This window comes from Blennius ocellaris, assembly GCF_963422515.1.
Source record: "Blennius ocellaris genome assembly, chromosome: 24".
Lineage (NCBI taxonomy): Eukaryota > Metazoa > Chordata > Actinopteri > Blenniiformes > Blenniidae > Blennius > Blennius ocellaris.
In genome coordinates this window covers 8,017,947-8,040,095 of record NC_137673.1, presented here as the reverse complement: position 1 = coordinate 8,040,095, position 22,149 = coordinate 8,017,947, and the positions used below count along the sequence as shown (strand labels likewise).

The 22,149-nt window shown below is 42.3% G+C and overlaps 2 protein-coding genes across 3 annotated transcripts in view; both read right to left on the bottom strand.

Annotated features, from left to right (window-relative positions):
- Positions 1 to 762: 762 nt before the first annotated feature.
- On the bottom strand, positions 763 to 14,348 carry ctdsp1 (CTD (carboxy-terminal domain, RNA polymerase II, polypeptide A) small phosphatase 1). Of its 2 annotated transcripts, none has more exons than XM_080519574.1 (7): positions 13,713 to 14,348; positions 8,532 to 8,683; positions 8,312 to 8,413; positions 8,175 to 8,231; positions 7,820 to 7,912; positions 6,782 to 6,967; positions 763 to 3,582 (listed from the first exon to the last, which is right to left on the bottom strand). In XM_080519574.1, the coding sequence occupies exons 1-7, from the start codon at positions 13,783 to 13,785 to the stop codon at positions 3,454 to 3,456; spliced, it is 792 nt and encodes a 263-aa protein (XP_080375700.1). In that variant the 5' UTR covers positions 13,786 to 14,348; the 3' UTR covers positions 763 to 3,453. The 2 variants fall into 2 exon arrangements, with proteins under 2 accessions (XP_080375700.1, XP_080375701.1); XM_080519575.1 differs by having other exon boundaries at positions 8,312 to 8,407; positions 13,713 to 14,346.
- Positions 14,349 to 15,485: 1,137 nt separating this feature from the next.
- The window catches only part of spega (striated muscle enriched protein kinase a), a 36,122-nt gene continuing 29,458 nt past the window's right edge, over positions 15,486 to 22,149 (bottom strand). The window contains 8 exon segments of the mRNA XM_080520183.1: positions 15,486 to 17,353; positions 17,630 to 17,779; positions 17,887 to 17,962; positions 18,065 to 18,288; positions 18,373 to 18,612; positions 18,695 to 19,202; positions 19,269 to 19,433; positions 20,277 to 20,399. Of these exon segments, the coding sequence (XP_080376309.1) occupies positions 17,140 to 17,353; positions 17,630 to 17,779; positions 17,887 to 17,962; positions 18,065 to 18,288; positions 18,373 to 18,612; positions 18,695 to 19,202; positions 19,269 to 19,433; positions 20,277 to 20,399 (1,700 nt within the window). The 3' untranslated portion in view covers positions 15,486 to 17,139.

The following is a 22,149-nucleotide window of genomic DNA, read 5'->3' as shown; positions in this document are numbered from 1 at the left end:
ACACAAAAATGGGAAGTTATGAGAACATTCCAACAAAACAAAAAAAAAGGAACATTTTGGGAAGTATTCCACTATAAAAGTGGGAAATCTTGGAGAGCCATCATTTTCAAACTTGGGAAGTTTTAGGAAGCATTCCACAATAAGAGTGGGAACTTTGGAGAGGCATTCCATTACAATGTTGAGAAGTTTTCGGAAACGTTCCACGACAAGAGTGGGAACTTTTGGGAAGTCTTCACCAACAAAAGTGGGAAATTTTGGGAAACATTCCGCTGCAAAAGTGGGATGTTTTGGGAAGCATTCCACTAAAAAAGTGGGACATTTTTGAGTCATTTGTCCTTTACAAAAGTGGGACATTTTGGGAAGCATGAGGCCGATTTCGGTGGAAGTTGGGGAAAAGTTGCTGAGAATCCAACAAATGTGGGAAGAATTGGAAACTATCCCACTGGGGAAAATTTCTGGAGAACAACATAACTCCGGGATCATTTCCCAATTAACTTAATCACTTAAAAGGCTTTTAAAAACTTAAAAACAAAGATGAATATAACATAATGTACAAACTGGGCCTGTGTACTACCAAGACACACTCTGGACAGTGCTTTGGCGCACCCATGTGGACAAACGTTGGTACTACAACCCCAAGTTTACCTTGTAATAGCAGATAATGATTATCATTATAATAATTGGGCAATAAAGAGTCATTATTTGTTCACTTTTGACATAAGCTAATTTTTTTTCAAGAAATATTCAAGAAACCAGTGTTTTTCATTAACATTTATGGAGGGAGAAAAAAAAAAGACATTATTACATAAGAGTTCATACATAATTTGGTATGATAAAAGAAAACAAAAAATTAGGTTACATCTATTGAATCATGATTACAGTAACATGAATATTCCATATATTAATGAGAATTTGTTTGCTTTTATTACTGTGCAAAACAACATATACAAACCTACTGAATGTGTAAGAAGTACAGTATCGGTGAACGCCCCTCCCCCCCCAAAAACATTTTTGTTGCGATTTTTTTCGTAAATGCTCACCGACTCAACGTTCCTATAAATACTCGCGGCGATGGCATCCGTATGCTGGCGTTTTCTGCTCTACCTAATGAGGTAACCGACTTTCCGTGGGAAAACAGCAACGTGGAAAACGCGGAATACAATCAGTAAATATCGAGAGAGGAAAACAAAAAAAACTAAAAATTTGATTGACTTGTTAAAAAAACAAACAAAAAAAACCAAAAAAAAAAGAGAAAGGTTCCAGGCTTTCAGAGGAAACCGTCGTTCGTTGGTCGGGCGCCATTGTCGAAGCAAATGGCGGGGATGGCGTGAGGAGAAACTGAAAAATGCAACTTTTTGAAAATGGCTCCCAAGGTGGAACTTTTTGAAAACACTCCCAACCTCCATTTCCATGGAAATGGAGGAAAGTGCAATTTTTCAAAACCACTCCCGACTCCGTGGAAATGGGTGGGGGTGGGGGGTATGCAACTTTTCGAGTCGGTATCCGTGGAAATGGAGGAAAGCAAAATTTTTCAAAAATGCATCTATCTATCTATCTGTAGCTATTCAATGGAAACGGGGAAAATGCGACATTTTCAAAACTTTTTGGAAATAACTCCCAAGGTGGAACTTTTTGAATATGCTCCACGTCCATCTCCGTGGAAACGGGGGGGAAGACAAGACTTTTCAAACTCACTGCGAGTCAGTCTCCATGGAAAACGCCACTTTGTAAAAAAAAAATGGAAATGACTCCCAAGGTGCAACTTTTTGAATACACTCCAACTCCGTCTCCGTGAAAATTAGGGGGGGGGGGTGCAACTTTTCAAAAATGCTCCAATTTCACCTCCATGGAAATTGAGAAAAACTCAACTTTTCATAAATGTTCTCACTCGGTCTCCGTGGAAATGGGGAAAGCACAAGTTTTGAAAAATGATGTAAAACCATCTCTGTGGTAAACGCAACTTTTCAAAAACACGTGTAAATGGGTGGGGGAGGGCGTAACTTTACAAAAATGCTACGACTGCATCTTCCGTGGAAACACCTTTCAAAAATTGTCCAAATTTGTCTCCATGGAAAAACAAGACTTTTCGAAAACACTCCAACTCAGTCCGACGGGTAAATCGCTACTTTTCAAAAACGCTTTAAAGTCCCGACTCCACGGAAATGGAAGAAACGTTCCCAAAAATGCTCCGTCTCAAATCCGTCTCCCTGGACAACTTTTGAAACAACAACTAAAAGTTTTTGAAAATGCTCCGACTCCATTTCCATGGAAACCGGGTCGTGCGCATTACGACGGTAGTGAAAAAAAAGTTGCTCTGCACATGCTCAGAAGACGTTTCCATATTCTCCCGGGACTTGGCAGCTTTATTTTGACAGTCACGACGGTGATTTCCTGTGTGTACCGCTAGGCAGGGGAGCAAAGTGGTTCTGGAAAAAGGCAGTGAGGAATCCCAGGATTCCAGGTGAGGTTTCACAATCCCGTTTTTTTTCTTCTTCTTTTTCTTTTTTTAAAACGTCCAATACTCGTCCTTTAGTGTCATCGTCACGCGGCTCTTTATTCAGGCTCACTGTTGGATGTTTCAACAATGGAAGATTAAAAAAACCAAAAAAACAACAAAGTCTTGAGGCACGGATTTATAGAAAGTCTGTGAATTGTGCTTTAAATCTCGGAATCCGCTGCGCGTCACTAAACTCGACGCACAAAACTGGTAAAGTGCCGATAATTGCTTGTCGTGAGGGTCAGTGAGGAATAACAGCAGATTTTTAAGAGCTTTTAATTTGAACCATGTCTGGACAATTTGCTCATTTTTACAGGATTTCACTATATATATATATATATATATATATATATTTTTTTTTTTCACCTATTTTTATTATTTCATACTTTTGCTCATTTAATGGAACCAATTGCTCATTTCTGAGCTTTAAATTCCACTTCATTCTCAAAACTTGAATTAACTATTCGTTCCGTTTTCAGCTTCTAATTGAAGCATTTTACACATTTAACTGTCGTATTTATTTATTTAATTATACTATTTGTTCATTTTTTGGAGAGTGCAGGGTGCAGATGTGAACGGAAGTGTTAATTTAACCCCCCCCCCAAAAAACAAATAATCAATGATTATTTCTCTTGTTTTGAACATAAAATCTATTAAACACCATTTAAAACGTTAAAAAAAAAAGAAAAAGAGAAAAGATATCGCCCATCTTTATCCGTCACTGACCCGCACAGATACGGTTTCCTTTAGAATCCCCCCCCCCACCGGAACGCCGACTTTACAGACCTAAAACAGCTCGGATGGGGGCGACGGGGGTGGGGGCTCCACGCTCATTCATCCGTACATGTGTTCACTTCATGGCACTGCTGGGTGGAGGAGGAAGGAAGGATGTGATGCATGGATGGATGGATGGGTGGGTGGGTGGGTGGGTGGGTGTAGCTCGGACCGCCACGCCGTTAGCTGCTGGAGGTCTGGTGCTTGAGGACGGTGTAGACGTTGTCCACTTTGCTCAGCCTCTCGAAGAACGGGATGAGGTCCCGCAGCTCCGTGTCGTGCATGTCGTCGAACCACGAGGCCACGGGAACCTGGGGGGGGGGGGGGGGGGGGGGGGGGACGCTCCGTCAAAACCTTTCAACAGTTATGTTGAAACTGGGGTATGCACCGATACTAGTACCGATACCAATACTACGACAGATACCGATACCAATACTATGACAGATACCGATAACAACACTAATATCAAGCCTACTACTGATACCAGTACCAATATCACTACCGATACTAATACCAATGTTAATACTGATACCAATGTTGGTAATAATACCGATACCAATACAATGATAGGTACCGATAACAACACTAATATCGATCCCACTACTGATACCAGTACCAATATCACTACCAATACTTACACCAATGTTAATACCGATAACAATGTTGGTAACAACACTGATAAAAATACTACGACAGATACCGATACCGATACGACAGATACCAATAACAACACTAATAGCAATCCTACTACTGATACCAGTACAATTATCATTACCGATACTGACACCAATGTTAATACCGACACCAATGTTGGTAACAATACCGATACCAATACTACGACAGATACCGATAACAACACTAATATCGATCCTACTACTTATACCAGTACAAATATCAATACCGACACTGATACCAATGTTAATACCGACACCAATGTTGGTAACAATACCGATACTAATACTATGACAGATACTGATAACAACACTAATATCAATCCTACTATTGATACCATTATCAATATCACTACCAATTACGATACCAATGTTAATACCGATACCAATGTTGGTAACAATACTGAAAACAATACTACAACAGATACCGATACTGATATGACAGATACCGATAACAACACTAATATCAAGCCTACTATCAAGTCTACTATCAGGCCTACGACTGACACCAGGACAAATATCACTACCGATACTGATGCCAATGTTAATACTGACACAACTGTTGGTAACAATACCGAAACCAATACAAAGATAGATACCGATAACAACACTAATATCGATCCTACTACTGATACCAGTACCAATATCACTACCAATACTGACACCAATGTTAATACCGATACCAATGTTGGTAACAATACCGATACTAATACTACGACAGATACTGATAACAACACTAATATCAATCTTACTACTGCAACCATTATCAATATCACTACCAATACTGATACCAATGTTAATACCGATACCAATGTTGGTAACAATACTGAAAACAATACTACAACAGATACCGATACTGATATGACAGATACCGATAACAACACTAATATCAAGCCTACTATCAAGTCTACTATCAGGCCTACGACTGACACCAGGACAAATATCACTACCGATACTGATGCCAATGTTAATACTGACACAACTGTTGGTAACAATACCGAAACCAATACAAAGATAGATACCGATAACAACACTAATATCGATCCTACTACTGATACCAGTACCAATATCACTACCAATACTGACACCAATGTTAATACCGATACCAATGTTGGTAACAATACCGATACTAATACTACGACAGATACTGATAACAACACTAATATCAATCTTACTACTGCAACCATTATCAATATCACTACCAATACTGATACCAATGTTAATACCGATACCAATGTTGGTAACAATACTGATATCAATACTACGACAGATACCGATACAGATACGACAGATACCGATAACAACACTAATATCAAGCCGACGACTGACACCAGTACAAATATCACTACCGATACTGATACCAATGTTATTACCGATACCAATGTTGGTAACAATACCGATACCAATAACACTACAGATAAACAATACCGGATCTACTACTGATACCAGTACAGATACTGATCATGGTAGTGGTTCCCTATACACCAGAACCAATACTGATGAATCTGCTGGTACCAATACTACTACCAATACCACCACTGATATCAGTAATGATGTTGCTAGTGATATCAGGATCGGGCCCAATACTGCATAATGTTCCTGCAAGACATCCTGGCATTTATTATGTAACATTTGACATTAGCTTGATGTTGCGCATTAGTTGAATGAGGATTTTACTTGAGCTACATGCTAAAGAGGTTCAGAGCTCACACACCAGCGATGCTACATGCTAAAGAGCTTTGAGGCTCACACATAAGCAATGCTACATGCTAAATCGGTTCAGGGCCTACACACCAGCAATGCTACAGGCTAATGTAGTGCATAATGCATGAATTCATCTTCATGGCATTTATTCATTAACTCGCTATCTGCAAGTTGCTAGAGTTTAGTGCTTGTGTCGGCAAGTTGTCGACACAAGCACTAAGTCGGTAAAGGTTAGTATTGGTACTCGGTATCGGCAAGTGGTTAAAGATTAGTATCTGCAAGTTGCTCAAGTTTAATGTTTATTATGGTATGCAGTATCGTCAAATACCTAATGTATCACCAATTGGCCAAAGGTTAGTATCGGTAATCGCTGTCAGCAAGTAGCTAAAAGTTGGTATCGGTACTCGCTATCGGAAAGTGGTAAAAGGCTAGTATTGGTATCGGCAAGTAGCTAAAGGTTAGTATCGGTACTTGGTATCGACAAGTGCTTAAAGGTTCGTATCGGTACTCAATATCAGAAAGTGGGATAAAGTTAGTATCACTCTTCGGTATCGGCAAGTACCTTTAGCTTAGTACTTGTATCAGTACTCTGTATTAGCAAGTTGGTAAAGGTTAGCATCAGTACCTGATGTTGGAAAGTGGTTAAAGGCTAGTATTGGTATCGGCATGTAGCTAAAGGTTAGTATTGGGAGTTGGTATCGACAAGTCCTTAAATGTTAGTATCGGTACTCAATATCAGAAAGTGGGACAAGGTTAGTGTCCCTCTTCGGTATCGGCAAGTACCTTAAGCGTAGTACTAGTATCAGTACTTTGTATTAGCAAGTTGGTAAAGGTTAGCATCAGTACCTTATGTTGCAAAGTGGTTAAAGGCGCGTATTTGTATCGGTAAGTAGCTAAAGTTTAGTATCGGGAGTTGGTATCGACAAGTGCTTAAAGGTTAGTATTGGTACTCTGCATTAGCAAGTGGCCAAAAGCTAGTATCGGTACTCATATTGGCAAAGACCTCTAGGTTCGTGCTCATTTCAGTACACTTTATCGACAAGTGGTTAAAGGTTAGTATCGGTACTCTGTATCGGCGAGCGGCTAAAGGTTAGTACTGGTACTGGTATCGGCAGACGTGGTATCGGCCCCTCACCGCGTTGTCGGGGTGGAAGATGTAGGACGCGGGGGAGTTGTCCACGATGATGACCTTGTTGAGGTCGCGGCCCAGGCGGCTCAGGTCCTTGACGTAGTTCCCCCGGTGGAAGACACAGGACTCCCGGAACAGGCGGCTCCGGAACGCCCCCCACTTGTCCAGGAGGTCGGACACGGGATCCGCATACTAGCAAGTACGACATTTGTTTCACCACACATGTATTTCGGCCGTGAGAAATCTATCTCAAGCACCCGGGCGCAAGGTTTTCAAGTGAAAAATATGAGAACTTTTGGGGGGGGGGGGGGGGGGGGGGGTCGATTCTTTTTTCAAAAATGCCTCATGCGGTGAATGTTTTTGTTCACCTTCACTCAAGGTTTAAAAATGCTCCAACTTAGTCTCCATGGAAACCGGGGGGGGGGGGGGGGGGGCACTCAATATTCTGATAAGAATATTCTATTTGGTCTCACTGGGAAGGGGAGAACAAAACTTTTTGAAAATGCTCCGAATGCATGGAAAGAGGGGAAAATGACATTTTGAAAAAGCGTGAAGAGACTGTGAAAAAAAAAAAAAAAAGCGGGATAACACAACTTTTCGAAAAAGCTCAGTCTATGGTAAGGTGAGAGAACTTTTTGAAAAGAGTTCTCAAGGTGGAACTTTCCCAAAGCGTTTTGCCTACGTCTCCACAGAAACGGGGGGGCTTTTTAAAAAAAAATTCCAAGTACGTCTCCATGGTAACTGGTAAAAATCTCAGTTATACTTTGCCTCCACGGAAACACAACTTTGCGAAAACCCTCTGTCAGTGTGAAATGCAACTATTCGAAACCGTGTCATCGCCATCACCCGGGAAACGGGACGAGAGCCCAACACTTTGGAAACAGTGGTTGTAAACGCAACTCTTTCAAAATCGCCGTAAAGGCAGAACTTTTCAAAAACAGTCTTTAAAAAAAAAAAAAAAAAACGAAGCTGGGCTCAAAACCATGCTTTTTCACTTGGGGAAAACTTTGCGCCGGGGCGTCGAGCGGGGAAACCTCCCGTCACCTTAGCTAAACTGGCGGTGAAGAGGACGCACTCGAACAGCTCCCCCATCCTCTTGAGGAACTCGTCGACGTGCGGCCGCTTCAGGACATACACCTGGAACGCACAGCGACGCAGACAAGTCTCCACATTTCAAACCACGCTCCGGGACACCGGGAGAAGATTTTGACAGCCCCCCCCTCCCCTTTTATTCCTGCCGCCGTCGCTGAGGGCGGCGTTCCTGAACCAAGTCATCCGGAATAGGCTGTGCTTGTCTGAACAAACCTATCCTGGATTACTTGAATTAGGCCCGGGCCCGACGTCCGTCGGCCGAATCTGTCGCGGCGGGGCAAAGGAAGCAGCGGCGGAGGAGCGTTACCTGGTGTACGGTTCCATCTATTTCCACAGGAATGATGAAATCTGCATTATTCACAGGCTGGAAGAAGGACAAAGAGGGAGGTTTGAGCCCGGGAGGAGGTGGGAGCGTCGCCAAGACTTCTCCGATCCTCACCCCACCTTGAAGGAGCTGTGAACTAACGTCTCGTCCAGATCGATCACCACGCAGATCTTTCCAGAGTCTTTCGACTTGGCAGGAGGCAGAAGTGGCTTCACCTGTATCTTAAAGAGCGAGAGAGCGAGAGAGAGAGAGAGAGAGAGAGAGAGAGTGAGAGAGACGGTCGTTCGGCGAAGGGTTTTAGGATGGGTTGGATCGTTCGGGGTCGGCGTCCGGACGCACCTTCGAGACGGTTCCGTTCTCCTCCACCAAGAGAGGTGCGTTGTTGTTGACCGGTGGCGGTTGGGCTTGCTGGTCCCGGCACAGGCAGCAGAACAGGCTGGAGAAGAGGCCTCCGCTCCGGGGCTTCTTGGAGGACAGGGAGGGGGAAGACCCTGTGGGGAGGGGGGGGGGGGGTATTAACAAGAGGTATATTCCTCGCATTTCTAATGTAGTCAAGACCACCTAACCAGAGTCAAGACCAGAGCATCCCAAGACCAAGACGAGACCAAGACTTTAAGAGGCCGAAACCGAGTCAAGACCAAGACTTTAAGAAGAGCATGACCAGAAAGACTAAAAACTGAGTCAAGATTAAGATCAGAGCGTCCCCAGACTCCTTGAGACTTCAACAATCCGAGACAAAGTCAAGACCAAATCCAGGGCATTCCAAAAACAAGCCTTAAAGGACTGAAACCGAGTCAAGACCAAGACTTTCACGATCCAAGACCAAGACACTAACGATCCAAGACCAAGACTTTAACGATTTAAGACCAAGACTTTTAACGATCCAAGACCAAGACTTTTAACGATCCAAGACCAAGATTTTAACAATTTAAGCCCAAGACTTTTAACGATCCAAGCCCAAGACTTTTAACGATCCAAGACCAAGACTTTTAACGATCCAAGACCAAGACTTTTAACGATCCAAGACCAAGACTTTAACGATCCAAGACCAAGACTTTAACAATTTAAGACCAAGACTTTAACAATTTAAGACCAAGAGTTTAACAATTTAAGACCAAGAGGTTAACGATCCAAGACCAAGACTTTAAATGGACGAGAGCGAGTCAAGAGCATCTCAAGGGAAATATACATAAATAATCCAAAAACTTTCAGATTCCTTGAAGTTTTCAGCTAAAATCGACGTTCTTGTTAAAAGGTGACCTTGTGAACGTAAACACACGTCTTCAGACACTCATTTGTTTGTTTAAAACTCCCAGTTGAACGTTGAGCTGCATCTTTAAACAAGAAACTGCTATAAAAAACAAACACCCATGGGTAAAGACACGGCTTTTTAACCAGTCTGAAGTGTATTTACGATACTCATATATGTCGCTTTTTTTTTTTTTTCAGATTATTTGGGATTTTATTTGTCTTTTAGTTCCTTCATTAGAGAGAATCAACCGTCAGCAGGAGCAAAGCAGCAGTTCTCCATGTTTGAGGGCCTGTGGCCACACAACATGACTCGCAACACCTCCTTTGAGGCCGGACCGGTTTTTCTTCACCTGGGGGGGAGGGGGGGGGGGGGGGGGGGGGAGCTCCGCCCCCTTTCCTGCAGGGTGTTTGAAATTACTACAGCAGCTCTCAATGACAACCAGGAAATACTGGAAGTCAAATACGAAAGGAAAATATTGACGTTTGACGGAACTGTGGAGTTTTAATTCAAGGGGAATTCAATAAATAAATTAATTAATAAAAAAAAAAAAAAAAAACTTCAACCAAATATTTAAAAATGTTTCAATAAAATACTGTTGGAAAATAAAATTTGGGTGACAAAGTTTTTAAGGATTTAAAAATAAATAAATGAATAAATATTTATTTTAAAATAAAGGAAATAAATAAAAACCTCAACAAAATATTAAAAAAATTTCCAATAAAATACTGTTGGGAAAAAAATTGGGGTGACAAAGTCATTAAGGATTTAAAAATAAAAAAATATTTAATAATAAAAAAATAAAATAAAAACCTCAACAATATATTAAAAAAAGTCCAATAAAATACTGTTGGGGGAAAAAAATTGGGGGGGGCCAAAAAAAAAAAAAAAAAAAGTATAAAAAAGTACTCTGATCTACTGATTCTATGAAGTATTTCTTTCTCAGCACAAAGAAAACAGTCGTCCTGCCGAGTCGTCGGTGTTTCAATGTTCCTGCGGCGACACGTGAGACGTCGTGACGACCGTCGTCTTTCTCGTCCCGGGTGGAGAAAGAAAGAAAGAAAGAAAGAAAGGGGGGAAAAAAAACAAGAAAAAAAAACATTCCGGCCGCGTCCTGAAACTGCTAAAACTCCAAACTGGACATGTGACTGTGTTACCAACACTCGGCTCTCTGTTGTCCGTCTCTCGCGCCTCTTTCTTTCCCTCCTCCTCCGTTTGTGGATTCAGCCCCCCCCTCCCCTCCCCTCCACCCTCCACCACCACCCCCCACCCTCCTGGCGCTCCGGTCAAAACAGGAAGAGGAAACAGACGGAGGAAGCCGCCATGTTTCGCACAGACTCTCAGGAGCCTGTAATTTGACACCAGCCTCATTTGCGGCCCCGTTCCAGACGAGGAAACGCCGCGCGGATTCATCCGCGCCCTCCGCCGAAAGGTTCTCACATCGTCCCGACAAAATAAAAGCGCCATCGACGCGGCAACGTACACTAAAGTCCGGTTCGCTCTTGGCATCCGTCTCCATGACAACGGCGCCCGGAGATACTGAAAACGCACATTTTGGAGAACGGGTCCCAAGGTGGAACTTTAAAAAAGAAAAAAAAAAACAGTTCAGAAGAAAATGCAACTTTGTGACTACATTGAAATGGGGGAGAAAACCAGTTTTCAAAAACACTGCAACACTGTGGAAGGGGCAAAAATGTCACTTTTTGAAAAATGCTACAACCCTCTCCATGGAAACAGAGGGGGAACTTTATGAAAACGCTCCGACGACATTTCCGTGGAATCTTAATGCAACTTGTTGAAAATGGCTCAGACTCTGCGACAACATGGAAAAAGTCAACTTCATGAAAACGCTCAAACTGCATCTTAGTGGAAATGTAGAAAAACTAATCTTTTTGAAAATGCTCCAACTCCATGGAAACAGGGGGGGGGTTCTTTTTGAAAATGCGATGACAACACCAGAGTTTTTAAACCTTAAAAACCTTTCTTTTAAAAAGCCCTGCAAACCCTTAGAAATGGCAAAAGGCACAACTTTTTGAACATGGCCTGACTACGTTTCCATGGCAACAGGAGAAAACGCAACAGTTTTAAAATGATCCACGGAAACGGGTGGGAAGCCAAAACACTCCATCTACATTTCCATGTAAATGAGAGAAAACACTACTTTTAAAAAGTGCCTTGACTCCATCTCGGTGGAACCGGGAAAAAACGTAACTTTTCGAAAACCAATCTGGCTCCATAGAAACAGCAGCTTTTAGAAAAACGCTCCTTTTCCTTGAAAAATAAAAAAACAACTTTATGAAAACACTACAATTACATTTCCGTGGAAACGAAAATGTAATTGTACACGCAACTTTTTAAAATCCCTATGACTCGATGGAAATGGGGTGGGGGAGGTACAACATGCTCACTACATCACTTTCAGTGTTTCCATGGAAACGGGAAATTTTTCTGAAACAAAAACAGAAACAGGAGTCTCATACCGGAAATTTCCCAGCAATACATCTCGAAACAAACCACATTTAAAATGTTGGTGAGGCTGGCGGACATTTGTAATGATTTATTAAAAACGACCCCTCGACAACGTGTGTGAATTCCGCCGAGTCGGCACGATGAAACCTGTAAAACCAATAATTCAAATTCCACCTCTTCCTTTTCATCAGCCGGGGATCCATTTTAAAAGCGCCACCGATTTCACGCCATCAAGATATTCAGGGACTCTGTGGTTTGCGAGGATCCGAGACGACTTTACGAAACAGCTGCCAGACTTTCATGTGACTGTTAAAAGTCCCGCCATAAAAAAAAACTGCGGAGACAAATTAAGATGCGTTTCGCGGCTTTAAGACCAAAACGTCACCGACAAAAATACTAAAAACTACTTATTGTTACAAAACACTTGTCATTTTCACAACTATTTGAAGTATAAAAAAAACCAACGCATAAATAACGTAAATAAATACAATTGTCAGTAAAATACATATATTTTAATCATAATAATATTATGACCCCAATTTTTTTTTTATGTTTTAAATAAGTAAAGTGCAAAGCTGTTTTAAGTAAAATATATATATACAATATGTTGAGAAATAACCTTTTTTAAGAACTATTTATGTATTAAAATATTTTTTTAAATGTATTGTTTTTTTATTTTAATTTTATTTAAAATATCAAAAAATATAACAAAACGAAAAAATGTTTTCGCTGTATAATAACATAAGTATTGTGAAAATAATTGGCAAAAATATAAGTATGGTTAAGAAAATATTTAAAAAAATATGTTTTTAAACAAGTAAACAAACTAATATTAAAAAAGAAAAGTCATTAAAAAAGAGATTTTTTTAAGAACTGCTTATGGATTAAAATATGATTTTCAAAATGTTGATTTTTTTCGTATAAAATATCAAAAACATAAACTATTTTTTTTTTATATTCGCTGTATAAAAAATAATAATAGTATTGTGACCAAAACTGGCATTTAAAAAACCCAAACAAAAACAAGCATGGTTAAAAAATATTTTAACTCAAAAGGTAATTTTTGCAACTATTCACAGTAAAAAACAACAACAATAAAATATATATAATTTGAGCACTAAAGGAAGTTTTTATATGGAGTCAGTTGAAAAAAAAAGTTAACTTTTAGAAGTATGAAGGTTAAAGACATCTGTTGTGAGCAAATAAGTCGTCTTTGAACTATTTGCAGTGAAATAAAACAAAAATAAACAAACATTATGAAACAAACAGTCACTTTCAAAACTATTTCCAAATTAAAAAAAGATGCAAATCCGACATATTTCTTGGTTTATGGAAAAGCGTAAAGATTGGACCTTGTGTATTCTTCATGACAGCTCACCTGATTACTCAGTAACTTGAGCGCGTGTGTGTGTGGGAGTGTGCGCGCGTGCGCGTCAGACCGACAAATCCATGTGTTTTACGCACTTTTTTTCATGGTACAAATCTAAAACAAACTTTAGAAAACAATAACACGCACGTTGAATGTGTCAAAGCCAAACACGAGTCACGTCATTTCCTTGACTTTCATTAGAGGCCACAAAAAAAAAGGCCCGCAGCCGCAAAACAAGCCACAAACTTTTTTTTTTTTTTTTTTTAATGCGCTTTTACGCATTTGTATTCCTCCCCGCGTTTTCGCAATACGAGGCCTGGAAAGTTGAAGCTGTAAGTGCGGGATCGTTGACATTACGCGATGTCGAGATCGTAAAAAAAAAAAAAAAAAGATAGAAATAAATAAATAAAAAGTTGTTTTCAAAAAGACTCACCCCTCTCTCCCGACGCTTTCCCCCCCTCTTCATCCCGGCTCACTTGCGTGATTATCGAGGACGGATTGTCCATCACATCCACTCCCGGATTGCTCACTTTGCACTTTTTTTTCTCCTTCTTTAAGATTAAAAAAAAGAAAGAAAAAAAAGTTTGCTCAAACTTTTGCGGTTGTTTTTTTTTTTTTTTTTTTTTTAAATCCGGGTGTTTTAAGGCGATCCGAGCCGCAGCGCTCCGGGAAACGTCGCAACACTTTCCCCACTCATCTTGTCCCCACGCGTCCGTCCACAACCCCGCGCGCTCGACTTTCGGAAGTTCGGAAACATTTGTTAAAAAGCGGTTTAAAATAAAGAAGAGTGGCTACTTTGATTCAATATGGTGCTCGACTCCGCTCGCAATTTCAAGATACAAACATGGAGGTTTCAAGGCTTCCCCTTTTTTCTTTTCTTTTTTTTTTTTTTCCTTGCCTCGCTTAAAGGGATCGTCGCCTTTGCGTTACGAGCGTCCAACGTCTCCGGAGACGCAACGAATTTGACCACGGTCCCTTAAAAGTAACTCGATTTCCAAAAAAAACAAAAAGACCAAAAAGTTACTAGAAAACGTTTTAAAGAGTGGGGAGTCGCGTCGGGGTCGCGTGGGTGTGCGTGACGAGCGCGGCGTCCGTCGCGTGAGGCGACTCGGGAGTTTGTCGTCTCGGAGTTTGTTCCCCCCCCACCCGAGCCGCGGCTCCAGAAACGCCCAGTTCGGGTCTCCTTGAAACTGCCCCCGCAAGTTAGGGAGCGTCGCGCAATGTGTCGTCCTGTGTGCGTTTCATTCAACGTCACACTAAAACAACAAAACTTGATATTAAGAAATACATCTTTAACTATAGCGTTTAAATGGTTCTGTGTAAATTAGTGGTCAGTATGTAGAATTTTATTGGAGTCCTGAAGAAGTTTCTAATGGTTTTGATTATTTATTTACAAATGTTTAATTTTATTTACAAACTTCTGACTTCAAAAGGCATTGTTTAAAATTTTTTTGCACACTTATTGTCGTTATTAATTTGCTGCACACACGTCACAATATATACAAAACACAGAGGCACGCATAAGGAAAAGCTCATTTGAAATGTGTAAATATAAATATACGCACATTTACACATCAAAATACATACAAAAACATAGATATATCCAAACACAAAAGTTACTATTTATCTACATATACATACACAGTTACACACATGCACACATATAAACATACATACATATGAAATGTATGTGTGCAAGTATTTAACTGTTTTTGTTGTATAAACAGTTATATAAACCCCATTGTAAATAATCTATATAATTAAGTAAATCTACATTCCATGAAAATACATATATACATAATAAATAAGCTATATCCCGGATCCAGGTATACACACACACACACACACACACACACACACACACACACACACATATATATATAGAGAGAGATTGTCTATTATAAATATGTAGCTTCTACAGCCATAATAAACTATAGATTTGACGATAATCTACTGCATTTTCTAAATACATTATTAGTTTATTAGATTTTAATTTGATATTAATTGCTTGCATTTTTTTTTAAGCTGAACATTGAAAAATCCTCAAATCAAGGATAAAAATTATATAATTCAGATGTTTGTGAAGTTTATTGTGCAATATGTTAATTAAAAAAATATATATATACATAATGAAATTAACCCATAAATGTAAACAAATGTGATTTTTCTTGTTGTAGCAGTTGGTTGTTGTAAGAGACAGACACAATTAAATCGTATGAAGAGTTTATTACATACTATCTCATAAAAACCACATATAAACACCGCAAATTGGTACATTTACAAATCTCCAACCATTCAAAGTCATACAAAAGAAAGAGGAAACACTGTGATCGAGCAAAACACAAGACGGCTTATTTATTATTACGTGTAACTGTTGGCTAAACGTCCAAATATGGTCATCGGATTGGAACCAATGGAGACGCTCTTACGAGATGGAGGGTCTGATTGAGGCACTAACCGGGCGATCGGAGAAATAACCGACAGCCGTAACGTTATAAACTTGTATTTTCATAAAAATTTGTAAAATAGCTTGTGTGTGTGTGTGTGTGTGTGTGTGTGTGTGTGTGTGTGTGTGGGGCTCCGAACACGAAGAAGACACGCCGCGCTCACGCACACATGCAAATAAATTAACATGGAAAAAAAGAAAAAAGTAAACAATCTCTAAAGAATTGAAATTTTTTGTTTTGTTTTCAAAACGTTGTCGTCTGAAATAAGTTAGCGGCGGGAATCGTCGCGGTGCAATACGCGCCTTCCCGGGCCGATCGTGCAGAGAGCGCGTCTGTAACTAAAACGAAACCGTGTGGGGGTTCACGACGTGACGGGAGAAATTGTGCGATCAAAGAAAAAAAACAAACCCCAAAGAACATCCCGTGTCCTTCGGGTAATAATACCAACACGTTTTGAAGCGGCGCGTCCGCCTGTGCATTTGGCCACGCCCCCTTCAACTTTGACCCCCCCCCCAGCTGACGCGACCTTTCAAGTGAAGACGCGTCGTTTCAGAAGAGCTTACAACGGCGCGCTGGAAAAGATGTCTGTTTACACGAAAACGGTGGAATTGTTGAAAATGCTGCAGTTGGCATGCCAGGCCTGCAGGGGGTACCGTTGGTGGTTTTCGTCATGAAACCACACACACACACACACGTGAGCGCAGAGAACAATATGTTGTAAACGTTAGCCATGGCGAGGACGCAGACATTCTCAATGGACAGACGACCAAGTTGGATTGTTATGATGGTGGACTGTCAAAATAAAAGTACCGGGAGAACGTGGACGAGGAGTCATGACGCTCTGGAGGAAACGTTGGTCTTATTGGACATCTACTGAGCATGTGCAGAACAACGAGCGATGCATTGCACGTGTGCAGTAGCAGCGTTTCAGAAAAGTTGCCGTGTCCCCATTTCCATGGAGACGGAGGGCCTTCTTATGAAAAGTTGCGTTTTTCGCTATTTTCATGGAGGTGGAGTTGGAGCATTTTCAAAAAGTTGACATCCCCCCCCCCCCCTCCCATGTATACGGACATGGAGCTTTTCAAAAAGTTGCATTTTCAAAAATTTGTATTTTCCAGTGTTTACCGTCTGAGCGTTGTCAAAAAGTCCCCCGCACCCCCCGTGCACATAGTCGAGCGTTTTCAAAAGGTTGCATTTTTCTCTTGTTTCCGCGGAATCGGAGGGTTTTCACAAGGTTGTGTTTTTGAAAAGTTGTGTTTTTTAAACCCCCCCATTTCCTCATAGATAAGTGTCGGAGCATTTTCGAGAACTTCCACCACTTCCCCAAAAGCGTTCTGTGGCTCCGAGCACCGTCGTGAGAGTTTTTTGCGTTTTCACTCGGAAAACGTTTCGTCTTGGCCCCCTGCCGCCCGCTCACTTGGGGACGTGCGGCGGCTGCGGCGAGCTCTGGTAGGTGCGCAGCAGCACCTTGTGCTTGGTGGCGTCCTCGGCGCGGCGGCACTGCTGCTCCACCAGGAACTCCTTGAGCCGGCCGGAGGTGAAGGTGAGCGTCTGCCGGCGGAGCTTCATCAGGTACGAGTCCTGCAGCCAGGCCTGCGTGAAGCAGTCTCGCGTGCTCAATCGGGCCCTGGAAACACGCGGGCGGTAAGAAAATAGCATTTCGTGTTTGGTTTCCCATAGCGTTAAGCCTCGTTTCTACTGTACAATATGGTCCGGTACAGCAAATAGTACCCAGACCCAAAGGAACCCATAGCAATGTGCTTGATACCCCAACGGATGGGCTTACGGAAAATGGTTACGGTGAGGGTACTTTTGGGACCATCCACAACTTTTATCAATGGAAACATGCGAAAACCCGTACTGGCAGTGGAAACGAGGCTTAAAACATATCAACTTTCGTTACCATGGGTAACTGCTCAACATCTTCTTGAGAAAGGCGGAGGCACTTTGGGACACGTTGGGGTAGAGTTTGGTCGGGTCGAACTTGGCCATCAGGATTTTGGATTCGACTCGTTGCGGGTCTTTATCTTCGAAGGGTAGCCGGCCACTGAGCCTAAACAAAAAAATCCAAAATGTCAAGTAGATAGCCTGACTGACATTTATCACCAGTTTTAAAAAAAGATTAATCAAGTCACATACACTGACAAGAAGAAAACTTACATGACGTAGACGACGACGCCGACCGTCCAAATGTCTGCCGGAGGCCCGACAACTTCACCTTTCACCATCTCGGGAGCTAGCAAACGCATGATTACCCAGTGTTCCATGCGCATCCCACAAATTCACGATCCCACCATTAAGAAATAATCTACCAAAAAAAAAAGACGAGATTCTTTACCCATGTATTCCAGCGTTCCCGGTCCTGAGTCCTGGTGCCTGAGACTGAGGGGGTTGAAGCTCTGAGCGCTCCCCAAGTCCACGATCTTGATGGCGTTGAGGTTGGTCACCATGATGTTGTCCGGCTTGAGGTCGAGGTGGAGGACGCGGCGGTTGTGCAGGTACTCGACTCCTTGGAGGATCTGGACCACGTAGCCCGCCACGTCATCCTCCGAGTACCGGAACCTTTCGGGCCATGAAAAACTGGTTAAGCCCACATGCCGAGGTAAGGTGCCGTCTGAGGAAAATGCTGCCCGTCCAGCGCAATACCTGTCTATGAGGCTGTACAGCAGCTCTTTCCCGGTGCAGTACTCTGCCACCAGGACCAGGTACCGCGGTGTCACGTAGGCCTCGTGTAGAGCCATGATCTTCTCATTGTGCAGGGACTTGAGGATCTCGTACTCCCTCAGGATTTCCTGCTTGTTCTCCTGAATGTAGGGAATGATCTTGGCCATGTAGATTTTGCCGGTCGAGTTTTCTCGGCACTCGCGAACGACTCCGAATCGACCCCTGGAGACACAACGCAGGACAAACCGTGTAGCTACAATCTATCGCCACCTTGCCTTTTCGAGAATCTCGCGCACCGCCTCACCTTGCTTTCTCATCGAGAAAGGTGTACGGTTTCTGAGGGACGCCCTGTCGAAGAGTGGTGCGTCCCGAGGGCGTGCCCCTGCTGGGAGTGCTGGCGCCGTCACCGATGGGACTCAGGCTGGAGGTCTGGAGGACTTGCGGGGAGAAGGACGCCGGAGTCGGAGTCGGCGCCACGCGCGCAGTGGTTGCGGCCACGTACGTGGGCACCGAGGCCACGGCCGGTTTGGTGGCGGTTGGCGGCGGAGTCACAAGGGGCGGCGGGGCTGATGTGGGCGGGACCTGGGCCATCGGAGTCACCACATTCACTGGACTCTGCGGTTTGGGGAGGACGAACGGCGGAGACGCTTTGACCGGGGGTGCCGAAGGAAGAGGGGCGACTATTGTCGGGGACAGAGGTGCAGGTCCGGTGTCTTTGGTGGCGGACACCGCCGTCAGCGACGGGGCAACCCCTCGTTCATGTGGCGTTGGGACTGTTTTCACCACGGCAATAGCGGGCGAAGCTCCCTCACCTGTGGCAGCACAAGGGTGGATTGAACATCTTCGAGGCTGGTGTCAAATGACACGCGTCGGCATACCTGCTGAGTCCAGGGAGACCAAATCAGAGCAGTTACTGTACGGCCCCGGTCCGGCCTTGTTGACGCAGCACACCCGGAACCTGAAGGCGCCCCCTGGCGGCAGGTCCGTGACGTTGTAGTAGCAGTCGGCAATGGCGGTGGCAACCGTGAGCCAGTTGGAATCACCTGCAGGAAAGAGGGGCAACAAAACATGTGTCATCGTACGTGACGCAGCTCCGGACGCACCTTTTCAGCTTTCGGCAAATAAGTAAAAAAAAACAAACAAACAGAACATAGACATGGCGAATACGCAAAATAAGAATGCTAAGGCTCCATAGTCTTTCTAACTGCTGCGTCACAGTGCACTTTATTTTGAAGTGATAGCTATGAAATAAAACATCTAGTTCAGAGATGAACTGTTTTGAGCCTTTCAATGTGTTTTACGTCATTGAAATTGCTGTCATGCTTTGAGCAAACCTATACCACAAAGACAAAAAATGTAAATTCAAAGGGTATCGTGACACTATTTCACCCAGCCTCTGAACGACAATGAGTCGGATGCCCTTGATCTCGTTGTAGTTCAAAGACTTGACCAGCAGATGGCAGTGTTGTAAAGCGGGGAAAAAAACAAAAAACTATGTGATCTTGGACATGCATTATGGAAAAATGAACGCTGGGAAAGTGATCTGTCATCGCGTCTTTGATAAAAACAGACCCGAGCGAATAAATCAGGAAGGCAAACATTATTTTTTTTGAAGTCCCTCTTATTCCCCGGAATGATGTCGGCTGAATCCCAAAGTTTGACACGTTGACTACATTATTAAAAAAAAAAAAAAAAAAAGATGATTCACTGCACATAATGAGAAAAGACCTCATTGGTCCAATCAACTGTTCCCTAGTGGACTGACTCATATTCTCTGTCTTGGCAGTGTCATTGGGTTTAGAGGCTCATTTCCCCTGAGGGTTCTTCATTAAGTGGAGAAGTTTAAAAAAAAAAAAAAAAAAACACGGCTCCCAACACTGACTTACCCTCTGTTTTTCTTTCCAGGGTGTAGCCGCACGGGGACTTGGTGTCCGCTGGCTTCCACAGCACCAGCGCCGTGTTGTTGTAGGTCTGGGGGACTTCGGGGGTCCCCGGCCGCTTTGGGGTGCCTTCAAGCCGGATGAGGAAAAATTGACGAAACAGGTCAGTGTGGGGTGTAGACGTATTAAAAAAAACGCAGTTTTTAACAGTACACCTGATGAGAATGTTCATTTCTTTACAAAACCGAGCCAATCACGAGGCACAAATTACTACAAACTCAATATATACATTCTGCAAAATAGAATTAAGTGTCTTTTAAAAAAAAGCCCAGCCGCCTCAAAGATAGCTGTTTCGTTATGTGTGTTTTTTACAAACTCATCCTCACAGTATAGATTTTGAACTATTTTTGAAAGATGTGGTGTGCATACGCAGCAGCAGTGTTTTAAGAAATTGCATGACCTCCGTTTCCATGGAGTCAAAGTGGTTTCGAATTGTTTTGTTGTTCCAAGGAGATGGAATTAGTGTTTTCAAAAAGTTGCATTTCCCATGTTTATATGTAGAGAGAGTCTGAGCATTTTCAAAAAGTTGTGTTTCTCCACTTGTTTCCAAGGGGATGGAGTAAGAGTGTTTTTCAAAAAGTAGCATTTTCCCCATTTCTGTGGAAACAGAAATTTTAGAAAAAGGAAGTTGCATTTACCTGTTTCCAAAGACATGGAATCAGAGCGCTTTCGAAAAGTTGTGTTTTCCCCATTCCACAGAGACGGAATCAAAACATTTTCAAGAAGTTGCATTTTTCCATATCAGTGTTTTCAAAAAGTAGGACCCCCCCCCCCCCCCCCCCCCCATCGATATGGAGGATTTTCAAAAAGTTGTGCTTCCCAACTGGTTTCCAATGGGACAGAGTAAAAGTGTTTGCAAAAAGTAGCTTTTTCCCTGTTTCTATGGAGATGGAGCATTTTCAAAAAGTTAAATTTTCCCTTGTTTACGAGGAGACACGATCCTCTGGGGTTTTTTTTTGGACACGGAGTCAGAGCATCTTCATTAAGTATAATTTTCTCAATTTCTATGGAAACAGAGCATTTTTTGAAAAAAGAAGTTGCATTTGCGTGTTTCCAAAGAGATGAAATCAGAGCACTTTCGAAAAGTTGTGTTTTGGCATGAACCTCGTCGTTCTCCATTTCCGCAATGTGTTCCCATTTAGCCGAGGCATTGGCCATTGGCCATTGAAGACTAAGCTCCGGGCAAAAAAAAAAAAAAAAAAATAGGCTGTCTGAAGTATTTTTCAAAGAAATGGTAACAAATGCTATAAATCCATGTTTCCTGCGGTGAAACCGCAGCAGACATGATTTGTTCCTATTAGATGAGAAATATGAGAAAATCCAGTAATCCATTAGGTTAATCTACTGCAAAATTCATCTCGCGGCATTAATATTCATTTTCGTTTGTATTAATATGAGTTCTTGCCGTGATTAAAAAGTAAATCGTCTAAAATACATCACAGGATGAAAATTGCCGGGGAAAAGGAAAAGGAGTGGTGATGATTCATTATCATTTTGTCTTTTTCGTGAGAAAAACACTTGAGCTGGTAAAAGAGAAGGTGAAGTTAAAGGTCGAGGTAAACAAAGATCAAATAAAGGTAAAGGTAAAAGTGAAGGTAGGGGTAGAGGTAGAGGTAAAGGTAGAGGGTAGGGTGAAGGTAGGGGTAAAGGCAGAGGTGAAGGTAGAGGTGAAGGTAGGGGTAGAGGTAGAGGTAGAAGTAGAGGTGAAGGTAGGGGTAAAGGTAGAGGTAAAGGTAGGGGTAAAGGTAGAGGTAGAAGTAGAGGTGAAGGTAGGGGTAAAGGTAGAGGTAGAAGTAGAAGTGAAGGTAGGGGTAAAGGT